The 25174-nt window shown below is 40.1% G+C and overlaps 1 protein-coding gene across 8 annotated transcripts in view; it reads left to right on the forward strand.

The window, feature by feature from the left end:
* The window catches only part of LOC129740721 (peripheral plasma membrane protein CASK), a 214080-nt gene that overhangs the window by 167183 nt on the left and 21723 nt on the right, over positions 1-25174 (forward strand). For 3 of the 8 annotated variants that reach the window (XM_055732491.1, XM_055732492.1, XM_055732497.1), the window contains exons 4-6: positions 399-428; positions 1690-1797; positions 1870-2008. In XM_055732491.1, the coding sequence (XP_055588466.1) occupies positions 399-428; positions 1690-1797; positions 1870-2008 (277 nt within the window). The remainder of the gene's footprint in view (positions 1-398; positions 429-1689; positions 1798-1869; positions 2009-25174) is intronic. The other 5 variants (XM_055732493.1, XM_055732495.1, XM_055732498.1 and 2 more) reach the window with 2 other exon arrangements.

The following is a 25174-nucleotide window of genomic DNA, read 5'->3' on the forward strand; positions in this document are numbered from 1 at the left end:
AACACGCTCACAGAGGGTTTTATAGAGCCACCCTCACGTAGTTGATCAATAATTTCTGGAACAATCTCTGGAGCCACCAGCAGCATTGATTGAAACGCATTATCCCTACATCCATATATGAACGTTTCCATGTTAGATTGAAGTATGAATGTACTTTTCCGATCGAGTGCAGCCCATTCACATATCCTTCGCTTCAACCAGAATTGGCAGCAATCAGTTTGAGGGCTTAATATTCCCGGCTGAGAGTTGATATTGCAGTTGAAGGGTTGTTAGGATCCGATACTAATTGCAGACAGTAACCGGAAATGAGTACCTAACCATTATCTTATTTCCCTTCCGAAAAAACAACGCTTTCCCGGGATGTTTGCTTGAATGAAACCCGAATGGGATCGGAACAGCTATTCAGGATTAGACCGGCACCAGTTCTAGTAAGTATTTACAGGCGCAAAAAAGTGTGTTCCCAATTTTCCGTTTAATATTTTTCACTTTTCACTTCATTAACCGGATACATCATTTTGGGTTTGGTTTGGTTTTGGGTAGTTCGTTATCGGAGGGTGCCCATCGTCCTTCCCATGCACCTTTTTTTTCTGCTGACCGTCCTTGTTGGGTTTCATTATTTTTTGTAATTTCATTTAACCGATAACGACATTTTGCCAGAGCCATTTGCATGTACCGGTTGTTATTTTATTAATACCCTGCAGCTATTTCCGTTCATTTTATCAAACAAGGTTGTCCATAGAGAGAGATGTTTGCAGAGAATTTCCCTCATCGATTGAATAGGGCTGTTTTGGACGAAACCTTTCCTCGCCTGGGTTTGTCATTTAAATTGGGTGTCGATTGAAATTGAGTCTCGGCTGGGGGCAACTGTTAGTGAAGTGAACCTCAATCTTTCATCGGGATTTAAATACATGCAGGCTTTCCAACACATTTAGGACCAAGTGCGAGATATCTCTAAATTCGATATGCCAATGAGTACTTACACATGCACATAATGATTACAACTCACTTAATCATTATTTTGAAACTAGTGAAACAATATTCCTTAGCCTATTCGAATGGGACCATAAGCTTGATTTATTCTCTGATTGCCATCAATCAATTGAAGGAAATTTATCTTGTCAACTCATCAAATATGATCACATCATTATGGAAACATTTTCTGAATTGCGTTAATCCATGCGTCTCTCACCGTGCCGGAATGCAAAACGAAAGTTCGCACCGATTGTGCATTATTAACAAAGGGGGCGCTTTTAATTTTTGTTGATGGTGTTGTCATTTATTTATTTTTCCCAATTTGCAACTTTCCGGTATTTTTTTTTCATTTGCATAACGAAAAATATCCATAGACGAGATAAAACTTATTTCGAACCGACTCTTCAAGACATTTTTGAATTCTCAAAAATTAAACTATATATAACGTTCGAAGCCCATTTAAAACTAAAACCAGATTGAAAAAAATATTGTTTTTCTTTCATTGCATTGTTTTCATGCTTCATTCTGAAAACTTGGATATTTTTATATTTTCAACACAACTGTAATATTTTGAATGTATTTGTTTGAACGTTAATGAATTTATGTTAGTATGTTTTTACTTATATTTTACTTATATAAGTTTTCTTAACTCCTAAAGTCGAAACGATAAATATGATCAATCCTTTAACGACCGTTTTCCGATTTCTCTCTCCGCTGGTTGATCAGATTTTCGTACGGGCCCAGTTCGACTACGATCCGTTGGATGACGAGCTGATTCCGTGCGCCCAAGCAGGAATAGCTTTTCGTGTTGGTGATATCCTGCAGGTAATCCTTATCGATCGGAAAAAAGGTTGTCGGTATCGAATGGTGCTAAATTTATCTCTCCCAACCCAACAGGTTATCAGCAAAGATGACCACCACTGGTGGCAGGCCAGACACGACGCCGCGGGTGGTTCCGCCGGGTTGATTCCGTCGCCGGAGCTCCAAGAATGGCGCATCGCCTGCCAATCGGCGGATAAATCCCACAAGGAACAAGGTAAGAGAGCTGTTTCGGTAGCTTTAAAATGGTTGTCGTTGTTGTTATTACTCTGATTTTGAACGTCTGTTCCTTAACCGAAAACTAACTTCTTACTGACACACACACACACAGCTACTGGATTTCTTTTCCTGCTCAATGTGACAATTCACTGAAACGATTACAGAAAACTACACGGGACAATCACCACCTTTCCATACTCTATCACTTCCCTTTCATTGATCGTAAAGTGGAGCTCAGTTTGAATCCAATAAGTAATACTTTTACTTCTAAGAAATCATTTGTCTGGGTACTATTCCAGATGAAAGTTCTCTAGAATCCATTCCGTAGAACGATACCCATTAAGTTCATAAACATAAAAGGATCCTGTTTCGGTTGAAACTGGTTGAACTCACTGATGATACTTCGGGGAAACACAGATTTAGACGAAAAGATACGATTAAAATTGCAAAACCATTTGCCCAAAATTACTACCATCTTTAAGAATATTGCATAAGAAAAAAAACATATTATAAATAATTCTTTACGAACACCCAGCCTTTCGGAAAAACCATTCGATAAATGAATCAATTAGGGTAAATGTACCCGACCTTGGCACCTAAGGCATGGTTTACCCTTTTTTTCAACATTCCAACCTCCCTGTTGAGTGCACCATAGAACATCCTATGAAGAATGTGCTTGCTAACTTGCTTAGAGTTCAACAAAAAAATGTTTTCTCTATGGAACTTTCATTAATGTGAGCAAACTGCATGCAAAGTATTCACTGCGGTGCTCCAATTACTTAGCCGCCGTACCAATTGTTTGCCGTTTTGATGATCCGATTCTTGGCCACCAGCAATGTGCAATAGATCTTTACCAACAACGCTCAATTGACAGTTAACAGAATCGTTGGCTATTCTGCATATATGGCCACTGACAGAATGACGACAGCTGAGCGTAAAGTTCTATGCGACGATGGAACGCCGGGCTTCACTCATACAACAAAAAGGCTTTTGAAAACATTGATGAAATTTGGTTGGAAGGGAAGCACAGAATAAGCTTTAATTTCAAAAAGTCGGAAGTCCAGAATTGCCGTAATTTTTTTTTTAATTTTAAAAACTTTAAACTTTTTACTCATTTAAACAAAGTGATGATTATAAACACCTCAGGTTGTTTCAGAATATTTGTGTATGAACAAGAATCATTGGTTTATGAATGACAACCAAACCTTCATCAGGGGGACCGATTCAGAAACGAATTATGTCAGAAAATGCCAGATATGAATTATTTTCACTACCAAACAACTATTTTCATATTTTGGAGTTTGGCTTCATAAAGTAAGAAATTGAAAAATTCCTTGAATGGTATTTTAAAATTTTGCCCTTTTGAATTTGTTAGCTAAGATTATGAGCTTCTAGCAAGAGCCATCTCGAATGCCTGGGGCGTTGCGCAGTGGTTTGACACGCCAAATAGATGCTGGAATGTAAACATTGCTAAAACAGTTTTTTTAATTCGACTAACATCTGTAACGACTCTCCTTTTACCCTCCTATACTGAAATTACCAAGCATTTTTCTTTGACATCTTAACTTCTATTTATTACTTCCTAATCTAACAATAAATACATAACGAGTTTGACAATGATCGTAGCAAGCTAAGAGGATAATGATTAGACACTTCTAAGCTGAGTACAGATTCAGGCTGATAAATTACATGCGTTAATCATATCTCGCGCGCGTAAGCAAAGCATTTCTTTTAAATATTATTTCTGGAATTCAGTTTCCTTTATCGGTAGGCAATACATGCACTTTGCCACCTGGATTCGTAAACTTAACGAAGACACCCAGCCTTTTGTTGATGGACACCAAATGTTGTGATATGATGCTGTCAGATGTTGCTACCTTCCTTTTTGATGAATCGGTCCTTGATCACACACATTGATGCTGGACTGTTTCGATCAACAATCGTTCCGCAGAATCCCGAATGTCTCACTCATACTCGTTAAAACTGATTCACTTTGCATACCTGCTAACTCAGGAGCGTAAACATCCGAAGTGCGACGAGGAGTGATGATGTTATTCCGTTCTTTACAACTTGACTAAGTGTGTAGCCGCTGTTATGGTTTTGTTGTTGTCCAACTCAGGATTACACATGCATTGTAGGCTGAGTTTGTGGACAACACACGCATTGGCACTCGTTCACTTCGTTGAACACTAATGTATCAAACACCTTTCGTCTTCGCACACACACCACGTAAAGCTGAGAGTTCATGCGCACTCTGATGGTTCTCAATTTGGTAGGTGGTTGGGTGTGGGCTGAATTTGAAGCCGTCAACAAAAGGGCCCTGCGTGTAAAAACATCGCATTAGTCATTAGCTGATTTTTACAACATTGAGCATTTACCTCTAATTTAGAGAACCCTTTCTCAAAAATTGATCCGATTCACTCCTCAAACTGATCGGTTTCCTCGATCGATTGGCTTGACGGCCTTGGGCTGCACATAAACGTTTCGAGGTTAGGAAAATGACTTTGCCAAATTTTGTGTGCCTTACCTATGTGATTTAGCAAGCTCGGATTTTCCGATCAGCTTGGTGTTTGAAGATCAGTGTTTCTTCCTAGGAAGATTGTTTAAAGGTTACACATTTGACTTAATTATGCTTCTACGAGTTTTACCTCTCTTCAGCTCCTTTTCCTTCTCGTCGAAGTATTTCACGTGCTGCCACGGTCAAGTTGGTTTCTTGGCGTAGTTCCTGTACCTTTCAGTGCCTGAAATCGCAACTCCTTTTAGTCTCCCGATCCTTGTCCTGAATTTGTGTCTATTTACCTTTGGTTTCATCAACCTTTCATGCGATTTGCTGCGGGAACTCGCGATTTTCACACTTTGTACGTTCAGCTTCGAAGTAATCTGTCTTTCTTTAGCGGAAGCTACGTGTCAGATTTATTAAGCGGGCCATAGACTACACAAATTGGCCTGTACAAATTCGATGATTCCGCATCGATTGTTTGATCTATGCTCGCCCACACACTATACAAACATATTTCACGCGACACAAATGATTGCTGGCGAAAACAGCAACAGCAACAAAAAAAACCATCTCCACCCCGGCTGGGAGAATGTTTTGTACAAAATATTTCGATCCCGACCGATTTTACTCCAACCGTTTGGGCGCCCATTCAAGCAGTGCCATACACTATGCAAATCGTGCTCACAGCGACAAAATTTCATCGAATTTCATCGCATTTGTTGTGTAGTCTGTGGCCCGCTTTAAGCGGGCCATATACTACACAAATTGGCCTGTACAAATTCGATGATTCCGCGTCGATTGTTTGATCTATCCTCGTCCACACACTATACAAACATATTTCACGCGAACACAAATGATTGCTGGCGAAAACAGCAACAGCAACAAAAAAAACCATCTCCACCCCGGCTGGGAGAATGTTTTGTACAAAATATTTCGATCCCGACCGATTTTACTCCAACCGTTTGGGCGCTCATTCAAGCAGTGCCATACACTATGCAAATCGTGCTCACAGCGACAAAATTTCATCGAATTTCATCGCATTTGTACAAATGTTGTGTAGTCTGTGGCCCGCTTTACGCTGCTCTGGCAGTGCTGCCTGCTGATCAGCTTAGACTGTTATACGCTATTTCAAGCCCGCTTCACCCCGTACGATACAGGAGTGATTCAATTTTCACTTCTCAAAGGTGATTAATTTATGTAAATTGGTTTCCATTTATGATAATATTTGTGGATCTAAATAGTCCTTAACGGCTGCAGATTTTACACGTAATACATCTAATATTTTAAGGAATAATTGGAAAGAAAACGATATTTTCCTGAACTTCCAACTTCTGTTACCAAGAAAAAAATAGGAAGAAAAATCCAAAAAATTAAATCTGAGTATATGGTTCCCGAGCAATAGAAAACGGTTCCAAAGTTCAATAAATTATGTATTTTTTATACTTAAGTCATAAATTGCCATCGATCTAACAGTTTTTAGATAAGAAAAACATCTCAAGTCTTGTGAGTTGCTTATTTTCACTTAGTTTTTTTTATTTCAAACCACTGTGTTCTGTAGAAGACCACGTGGCATTTGCTCGGCAGACTGCAATGCATATGCTGTTCGCACGCACACCAATGTTATTCGAATCATTTATGTTCTTCAACTTATTTCGAAGCTTAAGTTGATAGAAACGGTCTTATCATACAACCTAATTAATATGAAAACAATTGTGCGTAGTTTTAAATGAATTTTAAGGGAAAACATCAGCCTATAAATACCTTTTTAATGAACATGTATTTCTTCCAGCTTCCAACACTGGTGGTGTATTTTGATTGAAGTTGCATGCCAAGAAAAGGAACAAAATGAGTTTTAAATTTTTATTCAAAACCTAAAGAAATATTCATTCTTTTGTCTTTCTAGTATTTTTTGATTTTTTACCGAGTTAAACTGTAGGCATGAGTATTTATTGCAAATTTTTCAAATGAATGTCCGCGTTTGAAATCGCATGTGAATTTAACAGTTGCACTAGAAAGGTGAGTTCATCTGATTTTGATACGGTGATTTCCAACATAATTGCTTCGGATGCAGATCGAAAAAAATTAACTATGTTAATAAAGTAAAAACAATCATAAAATTCGGTATGCACAGATTTGAAACAAATTTTTCTCTTCGTAATGAAAATATATTCAAAATTTTTCAGCTCAATTTGGACGTGAAAAACATGAAAAGATATGTTGGCATGCCAAGAAAAGGACCATGCCAAAATAGGGCTCACTTACCCTAGTAAGCTTAAGGTTTACAGAGAAAAATAAAAGTTAAAAAATAAATTAAACGAATATGTGGCAACATTGAAATAGAAGCTTCAAAATGTAAACAACATACAAAGAAAGCAGCAGTTTTTCTTATCTTCGCATCTTCAGTCCGTCTTATTTACAAATCTGAGCTTCTTCATTCCGTCTTATTTACCGAAGCAAGCATATCTTGAAAACAAACAAAGCAGCAGCCTTTACAATCTGCGATTCTTCAGTCCGTGTTATTTACTGGAACTGACATAATTTTGAAAACAAACAAAGCGGCAGCCTTTCAAATCTGCATTTCCTTAGTCCGTCGTATTTACCGGAACTGTCATCATTAAAAACAAATGTAGCGGCAGCCTTTCACATCTGCGCTTCTAAAGTCAGTCTTATTTACCAGAATCGGCATTTTTTTTTTCAAAACAAACAAGGCAGGAGCCTTTCAAATCTGCACTTCTTGAGTCCGTCTTTATTATTGGAACTGACATCATTTCAAAACAAACAAAGCGGCAGCTTTCAAATTTGCATTTTCTCAGTTCATTTTATTCACCGGAACTGCAATCATTTCAATCAAATGAAGCAGCAGGCCTTCCAATTGTGCGGTTCTTAAATCCGTCTTATTCTACGGAATTGGCATCATTTAAAAAAACTAATCAGCAGCCTTTCAAATCTGCGCTTCCTCAGCCCGTCTTATTTACCGGAACCGTCATCATTTCAAATCAAACGAAGTAACTGCCTATCTGATCTGCGCTTCTTAAGTGCATCTTATTTACCGGAGCTGACATCATTTCAAGTGATTAATGCAGCAGCCTTACAAATCTGCTTTTCTTCAGTCCGTCTTATTTACCGAAATTGGCTTTTTTTTTTAAACAGGCAAAGCGGCAGGCCTTCAAATCTGCTCTTCTTAAGTCCGTCCTGTTCACCGGAACTGTCATCATTTCAAATCCAACGAAGCAGATGCCTATCCAATCTGCGCTTCTTAAGTTCATCTTATTTACCGGAACTGGCATCATTTACAAAAATAAAAAAAAAGCAACAGCTTTCCAAATCTGCGCTTCTTTAGTCCGTCATATTTTCTAGAGCTGTATTCATTTCAAACAAATGAAGCGGCAGCCTTTCAAGCCTGCGCTTCTTGAGTGCGTCCTGTTTACCGGAATTGGAATTTTTCAAAACAAATAAAGCAGCAGCCTTTCAAATCTGCGCTTCTTAAGTTCGTCTTAATTACCGGTACTGTCATCATTTCAAAAAATAAAGCAGCAGCCTGTCCAATCTGCGCTTCTTAAGTTCATCTTATTTACCGGAACTGGCATCATTTACAAAAAAAAAGCAACAGCTTTCCATATCTGCGCTTCTTAAGTCAGTCGTATTTACCAGACCTGACATCATTTCAAACAAATGAAGGAGCAGCTCTTTCAATCCGCACTTCTTCAGTCCGTCTTATTTACCAGAACTGTCATCATTTCAAACAAATGAAGCGGCAGCTGTTCAAATCTGCACGTCTTAAGTCAGTCTTATTTACCGGAATTGTCATTTTTTAAAAACAAACAAAGCAAGAGCCTTTTAACTCTGCGCTTCTTCAGTCCGCCTTACTTACCGGAACTGGCGTCATTTCAAAACAAACAAAGCGGCAGCCTTTCAAATCTGCATTTCCTCAGTCCGTCGTATTTACCGGAACTATCATCATTAAAAACAAATGTAGCGGCAGCCTTTCACATCTGCGCTTCTAAAGTCAGTCTTATTTACCAGAATCGGCATTTTTTTTTTCAAAACAAACAAGGCAGGAGCCTTTCAAATCTGCGCTTCTTGAGTCCGTCTTTATTATTGGAACTGACATCATTTCAAAACAAACAAAGCGGCAGCTTTCAAATCTGCATTTTCTCAGTTCATTTTATTCACCGAAACTGCAATCATTTCAAACAAATGAAGCAGCAGGCCTTCCAATTGTGCGGTTCTTAAATCCGTCTTATTTTACGGAATTGGCATCATTTCAAAAAAACTTATCAGCAGCCTTTCAAATTTGCGCTTCCTCAGCCCGTCTTATTTACCGGAACCGTCATCATTTCAAATCAAACGAAGTAACTGCCTATCTGATCTGCGCTTCTTAAGTGCATCTTATTTACCGGAGCTGACATCATTTCAAGTGAATAATGCAGCAGCCTTACAAATCTGCTTTTCTTCAGTCCGTCTTATTTGCCGAAATTGGCATTTTTTTTTTTTCAAAACAAACAAAGCGGCAGGCCTTAAAATCTGCGCTTCTTAAGTCCGTCCTGTTCACCGGAACTGTCATCATTTCAAATCAAACGAAGCAGATGCCTATCCAATCTGCGCTTCTTAAGTTCATCTTATTTACCGGAACTGGCATCATTTACAAAAAAAAAAGCAACAGCTTTCCAAATCTGCGCTTCTTCAGTCCGTCATATTTTCTGGAGCTGTATTCATTTCAAACAAATGAAGCGGCAGCCTTTCAAGCCTGCGCTTCTTGAGTGCGTCCTATTTACTGGAATTGGCATTTTTCAAAACAAATGAAGCAGCAGCGTTTCAAATCTGCGCTTTTTAAGTTCGTCTTAATTACCGGAACTGGCATCATTTACAAAAAAAAAGCAACAGCTTTCCATATCTGCGCTTCTTAAGCCAGTCGTATTTACCAGACCTGACATCATTACAAACAAATGAAGCAGCAGCTCTTTCAATCCGCACTTCTTCAGTCCGTCTTATTTACCAGAACTGTCATTATCTCAAAACAAACAAAGCAGCAGCCTTTCAAATCGGCACTTCCTCAGTCTGTCTTATTTATGGGAACAGTCATCATTTCAAACAAATGAAGCGGCAGCTGTTCAAATCTGCACGTCTTAAGTCAGTCTTATTTACCAGAATTGGCATTTTTTAAAAACAAACAAAAGCAAGAGCCTTTCTAATCTGCGCTTCTTCAGTCCGCCTTACTTACCGGAACTGGCGTCATTTCAAAACAAACACAGCGGCAGCCTTTCAAACCTACATTTCCTCAGTCCGTCGTATTTACCGGAACTGACATCATTAAAAACAAATGAAGAGGCCGCCTTTCAAATCTGCGCTTCTAAAGTCCGTCTTATTTACTGGAATTTGCATTTTTTTTTCAAAACAAACAAAGCAGGAGCCTTTCAAATCTGCGCTTCTTAAGTCAGTCTTTCTTACTAGAACTCTCATAATTTCAAAACAAACAAAGCGGCAGCTTTCAAATTTGCATTTTCTCAGTTCATTTTATTCACTGGAACTGCAATCATTTCGAACAAATGAAGCAGCAGGCCTTCCAATTGTGCGGTTCTTAAATCCGTCTTATTTTACGGAATTGGCATCATTTCAAAAAAAAAAAAAAACAAATCAGCAGCCTTTCAAATTTGCGCTTCCTCAGCCCGTCTTATTTACCGGAACCGTCATCATTTCAAATCAAACGAAGCAACTGCCTATCTGATCTGCGCCTCTTAAGTGCATTTTATTTACCGGAGCTGACATCATTTCAAGTGAATAATGCAGCAGCCTTACAAATCTGCTTTTCTTCAGTCCGGCTTATTTACCGAAATTGGCATTTTTTTTTTCAAAACAGACAAAGCGGCAGGCCTTCAAATCTGCGCCTCTTAAGTCCGTCCTGTTCACCGGAACTGTCATCATTTCAAATCCAACGAAGCAGATGCCTATCCAATCTGCGCTTCTTAAGTTCATCTTATTTACCGGAACTGGCATCATTTACAAAAAAAAAGCAACAGCTTTCCAAATCTGCGCTTTTTCAGTCCGTCATATTCTGAAGCTGTATTCATTTCAAACAAATGAAGCGCAGTCTTTCAAGCCTGCGCTTCTTGAGTGCGTCCTATTTACCGGAATTGGAATTTTTCAAAACAAATAAAGCAGCAGCCTTTCAAATCTGCGCTTCTTAAGTTCGTGTTAATTACTGGAACTGTCATCATTTCAAAAAATAAAGCAGCAGCCTATCCAATCTGCGCTTCTTAAGTTCATCTTATTTACCGGAACTGGCATCATTTACAAAAAAAAGCAACAGCTTTCCATATCTGCGCTTCTTAAATCAGTCGTATTTACCAGACCTGACATCATTTCAAACAAATGAAGCAGCAGCTCTTTCAATCCGCACTTCTTCAGTCCGTCTTATTTACCAGAACTGTCATTATCTCAAAACAAACAAAGCAGCAGCCTTTCAAATCTGCACTTCCTCAGTCCGTCTTATTTACCGGAACAGTCATCATTTCAAACAAATGAAGCGGCAGCTGTTCAAATCTGCACGTCTTAAGTCAGTCTTATTTACCGAAATTGGCATTTTTTAAAAACAAACAAAGCAAGAGCCTTTGAACTCTGCGCTTCTTCAGACCCCCTTACTTACCGGAACTGGCATCATTTCAAAACAAACACAGCGACAGCCTTTCAAACCTACATTTCCTCAGTCCGTCGTATTTACCGGAACTGACATCATTAAAAACAAATGAAGAGGCAGCCTTTCAAATCTGCGCTTCTTAAGTCCATCTTATTTACTGGAATTTGATTTTTTTTTTTTTTTTTTAAACAAACAAGGCAGGAGCCTTTCAAATCTGCGCTTCTTAAGTCAATCTTTCTTACTAGAACTCTCATCATTTCAAAACAAACAAAGCGACAGCTTTCAAATCTGCATTTCCTCAGTTCATCTTATTTACCGGAACTGCCATCATTTCAAACAAATGAAGCAGCAGGCCTTCCAATTGTACGCTTCTCAAGTCCGTCTTATTTTCAGGAATTGGCATCATTTAAAAAAAAAACAATTCAGCAGCCCTTCATCATTTCAAAACAAATAAAACGTCAGCCTTTCAAATCAGCGCTTCTTCAGTCTGTCTGTTTTACCGGAACTGACTTAATTTAAAAAAAAAATCAACATTCTTCCTATCTGCGTTTCTTAAGTCCATCTTATTTATCGGAACTGCCATCATTTCAATGAATAATGCAGCAGCCTTTCAGATCTATTTTTTTTTTCAGCCTGTCTTATTTTCCGGAATTGACATCATTTCAAAACAAACAAAGCAACTGCCTATCCAATCTGCGCTTCCTCACTCCGTCTTTTTTACCGGAACCGTCATCATTTCAAAACAAACAAAGCAGCAGCCTTTCCAATCTGCGCTTCTTAAGTCCATTTTATTTACCGGAGCTGACATCATTTTAAGTGGATAATGCAGCAGCCTTTCCAATCTGCGCTTCTTAAGTCCATCTTATTTATCGGAACTGACATCATTTCAAACAAATGAAGCAGCAGCTTTTCAAATTTGTGCTTCTTAAGTCCATCTTATTTATCGGAACTGACATCATTTCAAACAAATGAAGCAGCAGCTTTTCAAATCTGTGCTTCTTAAGTCCATCTTATTTATCGGAACTGACATCATTTCAAACAAATGAAGCAACAGCTTTTCAAATCTGTGCTTCTTAAGTCCGTCTTTTTCACCGGAATTGGCATTTTTTTCAAAACAAACAAAGCAGCAGCCTTTAAAATTTGCGCTTCCCGACATCGATTCAAACATACAAAGCAGCAGCCTTTCAAATCTGCGCTCATGATACCAACCAAGTACGTCATTGTCACGAGCTGACGAGTAATCTGAATCATAATTCAGAATCTCGCTTTCAGGCTAGTCCGCACTAGGAGAGTGTTCGTCTAGAGACGATCTCAATGTCTCCCATTTTATTCGGAAGACACTGATACCGTCCCAGCTTTCCAACAACTGTCTCATCTCTCACAAGATTAGACCAATAACTGATTTTTGTTTTGGTTTACATTTTAAAGCTTCTATATCAGTGTTGCCACCTTTTTGTTTGTTTGTAGCTTTTATTTTAATTATGTACATCCTTCATCTAATCTCCACAATTAATATATTGTTTCCTATACATTCTGCCTTCGTTTTTCGATCATATATTTGGATGTTGGTATCATGGTTGTCCCATTCGCCATCCTTTCTCGTTCAGACTTTTTCTTCCCGGGGAAAAACCACGCACACGGACCTTTCTCTGTGAAATCCTTCTGTAAACTGACTTATCAATCCCGACCAATGATTGCATTATCCCTTTCAGTTTTGCAGTGATATTCATTCCTCTCTTTCTCCCGTTAACGACCGTTATTTCTGGTTTTGGCTTAACGAACGTTCGTTTCCAGCTTCCGCAGGGTTGCCATTCTAGCATTTCCACTTGTTTTATTTGATTTAGACTACTTTTCTGTTAGATTTACATAATTCATTAATATCTCTCATCTTATTCTCTACAACGATTTCGGAACTGTTCCGAACGGAATCCTTTGAAAACAGCAGAGGAAATTTGCGGATCTACCGGCAAAACCAAAAAAATGTTTGTTTTGGTCCCTGCTCGTTCCATGCAATTCGTAATTGCGATCAATAGAATCGATCATTGCTGATGATGGTAAACACGGCACAAATATTTACATCATCACACTGTGAAGCTAAAGAACTCAAACTAGGTTTGTGGTAACTCAGCAGTGTTGCCAGATATTCTGGGTAAAAGTATCAAAGCACTCGTTGATAAAGGAGTAGTTTCCCGGTTAGGGAATATAAGAAGTGAGAAGTGACAAATAGCTATCGCTAATGTAGTGGGTAGTTGTTAAAGGGCTTGACGAACTCTATTCCACCACTAAAACCAGCGTTTTCAACAAAATCTTATTATTACATCCAATATTTTTGTAATAAAAACATTTTTTTAGATTCACTGAGTCGTCAAAGTTCGGTTGTAATCTAAAAATAATTACTTAAGATTGAATGAATTGACGTTTGAAGGAACGATATAATCTTCCAATTAGTAAAAAATCTGAAGTTTAATAGACTTTCCTCCAATGTTTGGTTTTTATTGGTATTTTAAAAAGAAAAATATGACAGGTTGCTAGATAACTCATGGGTTGTGTCTGGTTCTATTGAAGTAGATCAATGATATAAGCTGTTGTAGTCTCAGTTTTTTTGCATTATTTTCCCGTAAAATCGTTACCTAGTCCAAGGTCAGGCAAATAAAAATTCGCTGCAGCATTTTTAAACTCTTCAGCAAAAAGCTGAGCACTTTTTGAAAGTAATTGTAATCTTTTAAGATAAAAACTCGCGGCCGGATCCAAACAAAAACAACAAAACGGTGACGTAACTCCCTTTTGTGGTGACAGTTCGCAGGTCCTGTTTACGAAATTTCACGAACGAGAAATGAGGTGCGGCGCAATTTTTCGTGTAGCTACACGGTCAAGAAATTTAACTTAAAATTCAGTTTAAGAATAGGAAAAAAAAACCAAATCCCATTTTGTGAACTATATTTACCGCATTTTTTGGTTTCTTGACGGAAATCTCTCCGGGAATGTACAGAAAGTTGAAAATTCTTAACAAGTTAGAAAAGAAGGTTCGTTTATAGATATGTTTCAATCTGTAAACCCCTTTTTTCAACATATTTCTTCTGGACCAACCCACTTTGCATTGAATATTCTTGGGCAGCACTTGAAACGAAAAATCCCATCGAATGTCCAAATGTGGAAGCTTCTAAAGAATTCGAATGTGCCGAATAAAATGTCACATGTGCACATACTTGTACGAAGACACTATTCAGGGACAGAAAAACCAATATAGGAAAATTTTCCGGTAAACGTACTGAAAGAAAAGGCTGAATTATTCTAAATTTGCTGAACCAGTCTCAAAGTTCCGTTGTTTTAAGTATAAATCCAAATCATACTCGGAATTTTTTTTATTATCGCTAAATTCTAACAGTATGAAAACATTGGGATTTTGAACAATCGTTCTTTCAGAATAACTACAAATCCGTCTCGAGCGGGTTAAAATTTTTCGAAACAATTTATAGCCTCAATTCAACAGAATTGGAAGGCTCCGGGCGTTTTCCAAATAACATTAAACGGCAGATTATAGCCCACATATAGTTCACAAAACTAAATCGTGCCCGAAAGCCGTTCCGGAATCTGTGTCCCTCAAACATAAATTCGGGGCACACTTCTGCTGTTTTCTTCCGGACCAGGCTCAAAGTAGTCGTTCGGCTCAACCCAAGTACCTAATATAAACAACATTCATCGGTCCTCCTTTTGCTCTTCCTGCTTCCGAATGGCGCTTTTGGGGTTGCCGCTGCTGCCGAAATGATAAATATTCATACCGCTCAAATTGTATCCCCCGAAAATCTAATACACTTTTTAAGCATCCTAAATGGATTCTTCAAACTTTTTTTTTCTTAAAGGCTTCGGATAAAAAAAATCAACATAGAAAGACATCATCGACAACCCCGGGTTCCACAAACTGTACATTGTGAAGTTTGCTTTTCATTCAGAAAACTGTCCTATACGATCTGTGAATAAATGTGACACAGTTTCAATGCAAAAATAAATTCTGAATCTTAGATTCAGCGTAGCTTTTGTAGAAGATTGAGCTCCGAAAAGGAATCAAGTCTTGTGAAAAAATTCCCTCCGGGATGTGATTTCCCTAGACTTCATTTCGTTAAAATTTCTCTAGAATCAATGCATTCAATGCTTGCCACAAACATTGGGAAGCAAAGAAACACGTTTCAACAACTTGGAACTTCTTGTAGCTTCACAAAGGACAGTTTTGTTGCTACCCCCAGTGAGCATCTGGATCCCGGAAGTGCCAATCCAGCCGGTGTGCTTGGTAGTAAATTTGTTGCCCCAAAACCAGACACTCAGCCGGTGGGTCCGTCTTTTTCTGTCAATGCTTCCGAGAAAAAAGACGACAGAATGGGACGAGAAAAAGCTGGAACTGGTGCAGTTTTTTACCGCTTTTCTCTTTCTTTATGTGAAAAATAGACCAAATAACCAGGAAAGAAACCCGAACCCAGAAAGTTTACCTTCCTCTCGAGTTTCGAAGTTTTCGCAGTTTTCATTTTCTTCGCTTTAAATTCATGATGTTATATTTGAAATTTTTCTGGGGCCAGTCAGTGTTTATTCAATTTGCCCGAAAGTTTCCCTGATGCTTTCATGTAATCGGTTAGGGTTCGGACCTGACGGATTAGCATTTGAAGGAGACAGAGAAGAAATTTTGAAGAATACTTTGAATTCAATTTATTCAAACTTTGAACTTGTATTGACATCAACCTAACACACAGTGATGTTGGAGAGGAGAAATTTCCCGGATCCCCTCATTATTTTACAAAAGAATTAGTTTCAGGATAGAAATCGTACCAAGGCGTTTTTTCAAAAGACTTTAAGTAGAAAAAACAAGCATACATCCGAGATTATCCCCCTTATTCTGCGCCGCGCGTGAGGTGACGATATTCGAGTCAACCAATTCCAGTAGTTGCTTTAGGTGAGAAACGTCTTTTAGAATGAACTTTTTGAGTTCTTATCCTAATCTAGTAGTCACCATGAGTAACAAATCGTATGGTCTGTCACATCGGCTTCGGGAAAAAGGTGACAAGACTCACGTGACTCCGACTCGACTCGACTATCGTCACCTCACGCGCGGCGCAGAATAAGGGGGTATGGCTCATATGTACACTCAGACGAAAACGGAACATGAAATTCACCAGGATTTTCACGAAGCCACTCATTAGGTAATTTTTCCTGATTTATGTGAAGCACTTAGAAGCTGATAAAAATCATCTAATCCTAACGAGAAATTCACACTGTTGAATACTGTCAAAACAAAGACACATTATATTTACGTGAAAATCCAGTATTCCGCCAAGAACAGAGGGTTTTTTGTGCATTCTATGTGATATTCAAGTTACTCTGAATGGTTCATTCACCTAAAATTTATGTGAAGGAACAAATCTTATGAAAATTATGTGATTTTTGATTTGCAACGTGATCTCTGTTTGTTGCTGAAATTTACAGAGATAAAACCTGATTTTCAGGGTAGCAAAAATCTATGCACATTTTCACGTAGCTTGCCCGTGAAAAGTTTTTGAAGTGTCTGATAAATAAGATGATGGTTTTGTAGAGTTTTGAATGTTGGAATTGTGAGCCATAACTAGCATTTTGTTCTTACGAACGGCCTTTGAGATACTAGCTTCCCTTTGCATCCTTACATCCTAAAGTACAAATTATTGCGCCAGCAGTAAGTTTTACGTGGGAAGTCCGAACCTACGACTTCGACAAAGAAACATGATGTTGGAGAATGTCGGAAGTCTGTGTTCTGCTGTCAGTTCACCAACGAAGTTTCTTAAAAATTGTTGGAAACGCACTATATGTCTTCTGATCTCACATTCTTGGGAGAATGCATGATAGTCGAGCTCATCAACGAAATTAGCAATCGTTAGTACAACTGACACTTCAGTATCCACATATTGATGAGATTAGTTTTACGGCAACCGCAGACTAGTTAACCTCAATAAGGTCAGCACTAAGATTTTGAATTTCTTGATCCATTTCTTCATTGATAACCTTTTGTCTTGAGTCAAGGTCCGCTCCGATACTCTAAGTATGGTCCGATTATTCCGTTTCAAAGGATTACAGGTTCTCTAATCAGACGCATCCCAACGGTGATCGCGATTTTCTGCAGTCTCCAACTCCAAGGGTTGCTGACCATCTACCAAGTCAGCAAACACTCTCTGCAGTTTGTTGTCGGTTGTCATGCCTAGCTCTTCAAACCTTGGACTTGTGAACAAAACGTGTTCAGGTCAACAGTCATCTCAGGCATAACTTCTAGGCCACATGTCGAAACCTGCAGTAGTACTTCATGAAGTACCCATGATCAGTCAGGAAAACCGTCCTGTAGCCACCAACTTCACCATTTTCAGTTGGTCATGGACGCTAGAAAGGTGTTTTTTCCGCCTTGAGGGTACCTTTATTTCCAATAAACAGCGAAAAGTGTCCACCACCATGCAAACCCGAAATGGGCATGACTTCTGTCATACCGTCTTCGACATACGCACTGATGATCCACCAGTTCAATCACCTTTACATGCTGTTGAGCTTCAGCTTTTAACACCGTATTTCTAAGATCGGTTTCCAGTTCGCATCTCCGTTTCGAGTAGTTGACGTGACCATACTCGATATGACCTCCGCAGAACAACTACGGATCCTCAAGATGTTCGCCCTTAACGTCTTCTAAGATCATCACCATTTAGCTTCCTGTATCGTAAGACTGCAGCCAGCTTTGTACCACTTTATCGCCTATGAAGCTCACAGCTTTACGGATTCTGTCGAAGAACCTGTCGAGTCTAGTACAGACCCGTGCGGTACTTCAGCTATGACCTTAATTTGTTTGAGTCATTCGCTCTTCGTGCACTAAAGCCTGTGACCCTGAATGTAACTTTGCACAAGTTTGTCCCTGTAAGTTTATCGGTGTCCTTATTTTTAAGCGACAATTGCTACCCAGTTGAAAGTATTGAAGGCATTGCGCACGTCCAACGACACAGAAGAGGTTTCTGACTTTCTTCTCGAGTCTATGGATCGAGTTCATGATCATCTTTAGAACCTTTCCAACAGCTTCCACTCGGCTTATTGATCTGTAGCAGCGACTATCGGAATTTCACTATTACGACTCAAAGCCTGAAATCTCCTCTCACGACACTAGAACTGACCTCTCCTCGCAATGTCTCGAGGTGTCCATACAAACCTTTCCCTTTCGCGATTCGAGGCCTGATCTCTCCTCTTACGATTCGAGATCCGACCCCTCCTCGAATCGTCTCGAGGTTGACGTTCACATATCTCTCCTCTGCACGACTCAAGGCCCGATCTCTTCTCTAACGACTCGGCCTCTCCTCGTAATGACTCGAGGTAAACACGTATAGCCCTTCTCTAGTTGACTGAAGGCCTGATCTCTCCTCTTGTGACTCGAGATCCAAACTCTTATGGTAAAGACTCGTGGTTGACCATACAAACCTCACCTCCTGAAGACTCAAGGTCAGACCTCTCCTCTAACGACTCGAGGTCCGGCCTCTTTTTCCCAGGATTCGAGGTTCGCCACCTTTTGCCCGCCGTGAGTCGATCGAGAGCAGATTATCCTAGACTCGCGCTTGTCAAGATCACGCGTGGGACATAACGCAAATACTCGGATGATTTTCGACGAAGACGTCATTCTACACCGACTCGAATCGAGGAACAACTCTTCCTGTGAGTATTCCCCTATAGTGGATTAACCCTTTTCCAACATTTTCCACTGCGAAGAAGGTATAGTCTTATCCCCGCAGCTTCGACCGTTGGGAACCTACTCGGATACTTCTCAAAGGTGGAGCATCCTACGCACGAACGCGGCGCACCCACGGCATCCACTACGCAGAGGATGTTGCCTTATCTTTGTAGCTTCAAAACATGATGTCGGAAGCACTATTCTCGACAGCACCCCATAGATGGGGTCAGTCTACTCTGACCGTGTTCCGGGCTTCTTATCTCTCTTTGGCTGATAACCCTAGGAGTTATGGCCTCTTTTAAAGCTTTTTCTGCTCGTCGTGTGCAGATCGAGAGGAGCCTTTTTTCGACACGTGCCTGTCACGGCACACATTCGGGACTTTGAACGCTACTACTCGGGTGTTTTTCATCAGTGAAGACATCCTAAATACACCGACTACAACTACACCGATCGGGAACTTCTCTACCCGTGGATTTCCCCTGACAGTGGCTTACCTCCTTTCTCCAAGGTCCGCTGCAAAGAAGGTATATTCTTATCCCCGAAGTTTCATCCGTAGGAAGGCACTACTCGAATATTTACTCCCCGATGCAGGATAATGCCTTATCTTTCTTGATTGCCTAGCAATAGTTTCTTGCTATGTGCAGCTCTCTGAGACAGCTACTGATCAGATCTACTTTCGTTAGATTCCACGGAAAATTTAGATGGGACCCGGTCCAACTTCGACCTCAAAAAACCATTACGGTAGAATCATTCGGTGCACCCTCTACCTGGCTTTGTACTCAGACCCACATGAAGTCACTATGAGTCTATTTAGGACTTACTCACCCTCCAATAGCGTTTCGATCTCGATCGAGCTACCAGATCCATTACCAGTTCCGTTTTGCCCAAAGCTTCGACTGTGGTTTTCGCCATTATCAAGGAAAACAGAGCCTTGTAGCATCCAAGATACATATGCTCCTAGTTCTAGCAGACATACGAGTGCGCATGAGAGACATACTCACAACATCAGTGATAGAAATCGCTTGCCCAACTGAACCCTAAGGTGTCTAGCAAGCCATGATGTCAGCTGGGCGGCAGTCTGGATTTGGACATCGATAGAGTCTACAACTCGGGACTCTACATTGCCGATCAATGCCAGTGTATATGTTTGGCGTCTCTCCTTCTATTTGGAGGGACGGAGTCCAGAATAAAGTAATATTTAATCGCATTCAGGGACATAGAACAGCTACCGGAGGAGTGGAAGGAGGGGGTCATATACCCCATCTACAAGAAGGGCGACAAATTGGACTGTGAGAACTACCGAACGATCACTGTCCTCAATGCCGCCTACAAAGTGTTGTCCCGAATCCTACTCCGCCGCCTAAAGCCACAAGCAAACAGATTCGTGGGAAGTCATCAGGCCGGCTTTATGGAGGGACGGTCTACGACGGACCAGATATTCACATTACGGCAAATCCTCCAAAAATGCCGTGAACACCAAGTCCCTACGCACCATCTATTCATCGACTTCAAAGCCGCATACGACACGATCGACCGTAACGAGCTATGGAAAATCATGGAGAACGGCTTTTCCGGGAAGCTGATCAGACTGATCAAGGCGACGATGGATGGAACGCAGTGCTGTGTGCGGATTTCGGGTGAATTGTCGAGTTCATTCGAATCGCGCAGGGGGCTTCGACAAGGTGATGGTCTATCCTGCATGATGTTCAACGTGGCGCTAGAAGGTGTTATTCGACGAGCGGTGGGCGAAATGCGGGGCACGATTTTCAACAGATCCAGTCAACTTATCTGCTTTGCCGATGACATTGATATAGTCGGCAGATCATCTGCGGCGGTGGAGGAGATCTACCGCAAACTGAAACGCGAAGCAGGAAGGATTGGGTTAATGATTAATACGTCCAAGACGAAGTACATGCTGGCCTGCGGATCCGAGACCGACCGAACCCGCTTGTCCAGTAATTACAAGGTCACGATCGACGGCGACGAGCTGGAGATAGTCGAAGACTTTGTCTATCTCGGCTCACTGGTGACCGCAGACAATGACACCAGCCGTGAGATCCGGAGGCGAATTATCAGCGGAAGTCGTGCCTACTATGGACTCCACAAGCAACTGCGGTCGAGAAGACTTAGCCCTCGCACGAAGTGTAACCTGTATACGACGCTCATTAGACCGGTTATTCTCTACGGGCACGAGACATGGATATTGCTCGAGGAGGACCTGCGTACACTCGGAGTATTCGAGCGACGAGTGTTAAGAACCATCTTTGGCGGCGTACAGGAGAACGGAATGTGGAGGCGAAGGATGAACCACGAGCTCGCGCGACTCTACGGCGAACCCAGTATCCAGAAGGTGGTGAAGGCTGGTCGGATACGCAGGGCGGGACATGTTGCGAGAATGCCGGATGACTGTCCTGCAAAACAGGTGTTCGCTACGAATCCGGTAGGAACAAGAAGAGCGGAGGCGCAACGAGCGAGGTGGTTAGACCAAGTGGAGCGTGATCTGGCGAACGTGGGGTGCCCGAGAAATTGGAGAACGGTTGCTATGAACCGAGTGAATTTTAGGAATTATGTTCGTCAAGTTATGTCGTAAGACGGAATACTATGTAAATTAATCGCATTTATGAAAAGTCCCGTTAGCGCAGATGTTGTCGTTAAGTTCCAAATGTGGGCAGAGGTTGTCATAAAGTCCCAGAAATAGGCAGAGAGAGGGCCTCGAGCCAAGCCAGGCGGAGCCAAGATCTCGAGTCGTTAGAGGAGAGGTCATTGGTCTCTTGCAGTTGACTCGAACAGAGGCGGAGCGCACGATATTCGTGGAAACCAAGCTAGTCTCGAGTTGCGAGTAAAGGCCGGACCTCGAGTCGTTAGAGGAGAGGTCCTTAGTCTTGAATTGTAACAAGAGGCAGGGTATATATGCTGGAGTTTGACTCGAACTGGACTTTATGGCGTAGGGGTACTTAGTATCATGAGTCGTCCAATTGTACCCATGGACCCAGAGGAGCATACTGAGGGGACTCGGTCGCTCGCCGTGCCTTGGAATGCAATCCGTAAAAAGGACTTACCACCTGGGTGATCAACTAATACAAAACGGACAGAGGTTGTTGTAAAATCCCAGTAGTGGGCAGAGATGTGTAATAAGCTCCGAAAAGGAAATGAGATTTGATAATCCCCTAGAAGAGTAAAAGCGGTCGCTAGACCAATGGGAATAATTTATTACAAAATGACAACCGTGTTTCAGCCCATGGCCATCGATGACAATTAGTAAATAATAACAAAATAAAGAAATAACATAAAGGATTGTCAAATTTGAAAAAGGGGAGAATGTACCATCCTAGATATGCTCCTAGTTCTAGCAGACAAACGAGTGCGTATGAGAGACAAACTCTCAACATTAGCGATAGCAATCGCTAGCCCAACTGAACCATATAGTGTCTAGCTAACGATGATGTCAGTTGGGCAGTATGGAATAGAGCCTCAAAAGGGTTGAATCACGGAACTCCGCAAGTCTGTGCTGTTTGTTTTTTGGGTGTAATTTGTATTGGTCATCAACGTAATAAAAATAGTGGTATCTATGCTTGTAAACCTGTTGAATTTAACATGTTTTCGAAAACTACTCCTTCATTCAATAGTTTGCTTCTTTTTTTAATTGACAAAAAAATTACTCATTCAAAAAGTAATAATTTTTAACAGATAAAAATGCATCTGTACCAAATCTAGCAGCCTTAGATTGTTCTTGAAAAGGTTTCTACATTTAAAGTTAACTTCCCTAGCATAATATTTCAACTACACAGTACAAATTGCTCACTTTTCTGGTCTTTATTGAATCTAGTAAAGCAACGCCGAAGCAGAACCGGGTCACAAACTTTTTACAAGTTTTTTTCCCTACAGTCTACCAGAGTATCACTTTTCGATTCTTTTTTTTTTTTTTTGGTGCTCGCTACCAAGGGTTTACAATTTTCGCTTCATCGGACCGAGTTGTTTTCGGCTCTATAGGTATAACCTGGAACGCCTTAACCGGGATCTTCTCGGTGACATTCAGGGCCCTTTTCAGCTTTTTTTTCCTTCTCACAGTTGGAAAATTGAATTGGATTACCGGGTGAAGCTTCAAGTCAGGATGAATGGAACCAAGTCATGGAAGACGGACTCCTTTTTTTCTAGGGCCATGAAAATGTTAATAGATTGGAACGTTTGTTAAGAATTTTGAATTTCACATCAGATGGAAGTTATAAAAAATTGGCTGTTGAGAGTAAACTCCAATTAATTTAAGGTTCTTGAAAGTTAAGGAAGCTGGGAACTTTTGAGGATTTATGCAAAAACATAAAATTATAGCTAAACAGAAGCTTTTTCTCGGATTCCAGAATATAGAATCTTTGTACTTCAAGCGTGACAGCTCAATCCAAAAGGAGGGCGCTCCGTAAATCAGTCTCGTTCCTCGTTTGCTTGCATCCAACAAAGCTGAGCACACCATAGATTTTTCCTGCTTTCCGAAAGCTAATCTTTCCCTTTCGGTTCGGAGCGGAAGAAGAAAACTATTCTACTGGTAGCATCCAGAGCAAAAAAAAAGACGAAAGTTTTCAGTTTTTTTTTTTTGGTTGCCCCATTCAAGCTCCATGGTAATATCGAATGATTGCTTCCTGGAACCATCCGGGAAAATGGAGCCGGTAAAGCTTTCCGGAAGAAAATATTTACCTGTTAATCGTCTTGTTTAACTGTACAACCGACAAGCTGAGAAGTTTCGGTTTTTACATGAATTTTTTTTCAGCCAAGGAACTCTTGATTAAAAACAATCCATAATTTTTCTTCTAGAACCATGTGTATTAGACAAATTTGATTCATACTGTTTTATTTGGAACATCTATATCTAAAGGCCCATTTACAGTTTTAGTGAAAATTAACGTGAAAAATCTTATTTCTTCAATAGCTCAACGATGCGACAAAACTAGATTTTGTTGTTAAGTGGAATCGATGAAAAATTATTGAAAGATAATTATCCAATTAGTCTCGTTATTCAAATCCTCACAGAGCTACTAAATTAAAGCAATCGAAAGACTCCCCCTTAATTCAACCACGGAATAAGAAAAGTTCAGATATCGGCATTTCGATGGATACTTACTGTCTTCTTTAGTGAGCGTTTTCGATCGAAAACGCTCACTGAAAAAGACAATAAGTTGCTTTCGAAATACTGATACTGAACTTTTCTTATACCGTAGTTAAATTAAAGGAAATCTATCGATTATAATTATTCAACCAAGTAGGCTCACAACACCTATTACAGTGACTCACAAAAATGTTTTTATTAATATTCCTCCGCCATGATGAAATTTCAACGGAGAAAACCGGGGGAATCGAAATAAAAATAGTCCAAGAAGGACGGCTGAAATATTCTCTTTCAAACGACCCCTTATTTGCTGCTGATTGTTTTGATTTGGCCTTCCGGTGGAATAAGACGGAATTGCCGCAAGAAGCGCAGACATTTAAGGCTGCTGCTGCTGCTGATTGTTTTGATTTGGCCTTCCGGTGGAATAAGACGGAATTGGCATTGTAGTGTATGTGTTTTGATAAAAAAAAAACGGAATTGACGTTAGAAGCGTAGATTTTCAAAGCTGCTGCTTGTTTGTTTTGATTTGGCCACCCTTTGGAAAAAGACAGAATAGATTTTGAAGCGCAGATTTTCGGGCAGCTTTTGCTGATTGTTTGCTTAGATTTGGTCTTTCGGTGGAAAAAGATGGAATTGACTTTGGAAGCGCAGATTTTTAAAGCTGCTGTTGTTGATTGTTTGTTTTAATTTGGCCTTCTGGTGGAAAAAGGACAGAGTTGGCTTAAGAAGCACGGATTTTTAAGACTGCTGCTTCTGATTTTTTATTTTGTTTTGGATTTTTAAGGCTACTGCTGCTGATTGTTTGTTTTGAATAAGCCTTCTGGTTGGGTAGGCTGTTTCTAAGAATGCTATCGAGCAGTGGCCGGCACAAAAACGCTAATCCGCTAATCGCTAATTAGTCCGCTAACTTTCGGTTAGCGAATTAATTTTCTCGCTATATTTTTCTTCAGCTAACGGATAAAAAAGTTCCGCTAACTGAAGAACGAACGCTACCTCTTTGAAGTGTTAATTTGGCCATAGACTTATGGATAAAAAATTCGGCATCCTTCAGATTTAAAATTTTGAATCCGATCAGGTATTTAAATTTTCTTTAAAGATGGATTTCAGAAGCTATTCGATCTCGATTTTGACTGGAATCATATAGGAATAAGCGTCTTTTTTAATTATCTTCACTTGAATTTATGTCTTAACCATAAGCCTTCTTTGAATATAAAAGAGATGAAAAAG

This window comes from Uranotaenia lowii, chromosome 1 (assembly GCF_029784155.1).
Source record: "Uranotaenia lowii strain MFRU-FL chromosome 1, ASM2978415v1, whole genome shotgun sequence".
NCBI lineage: Eukaryota > Metazoa > Arthropoda > Insecta > Diptera > Culicidae > Uranotaenia > Uranotaenia lowii.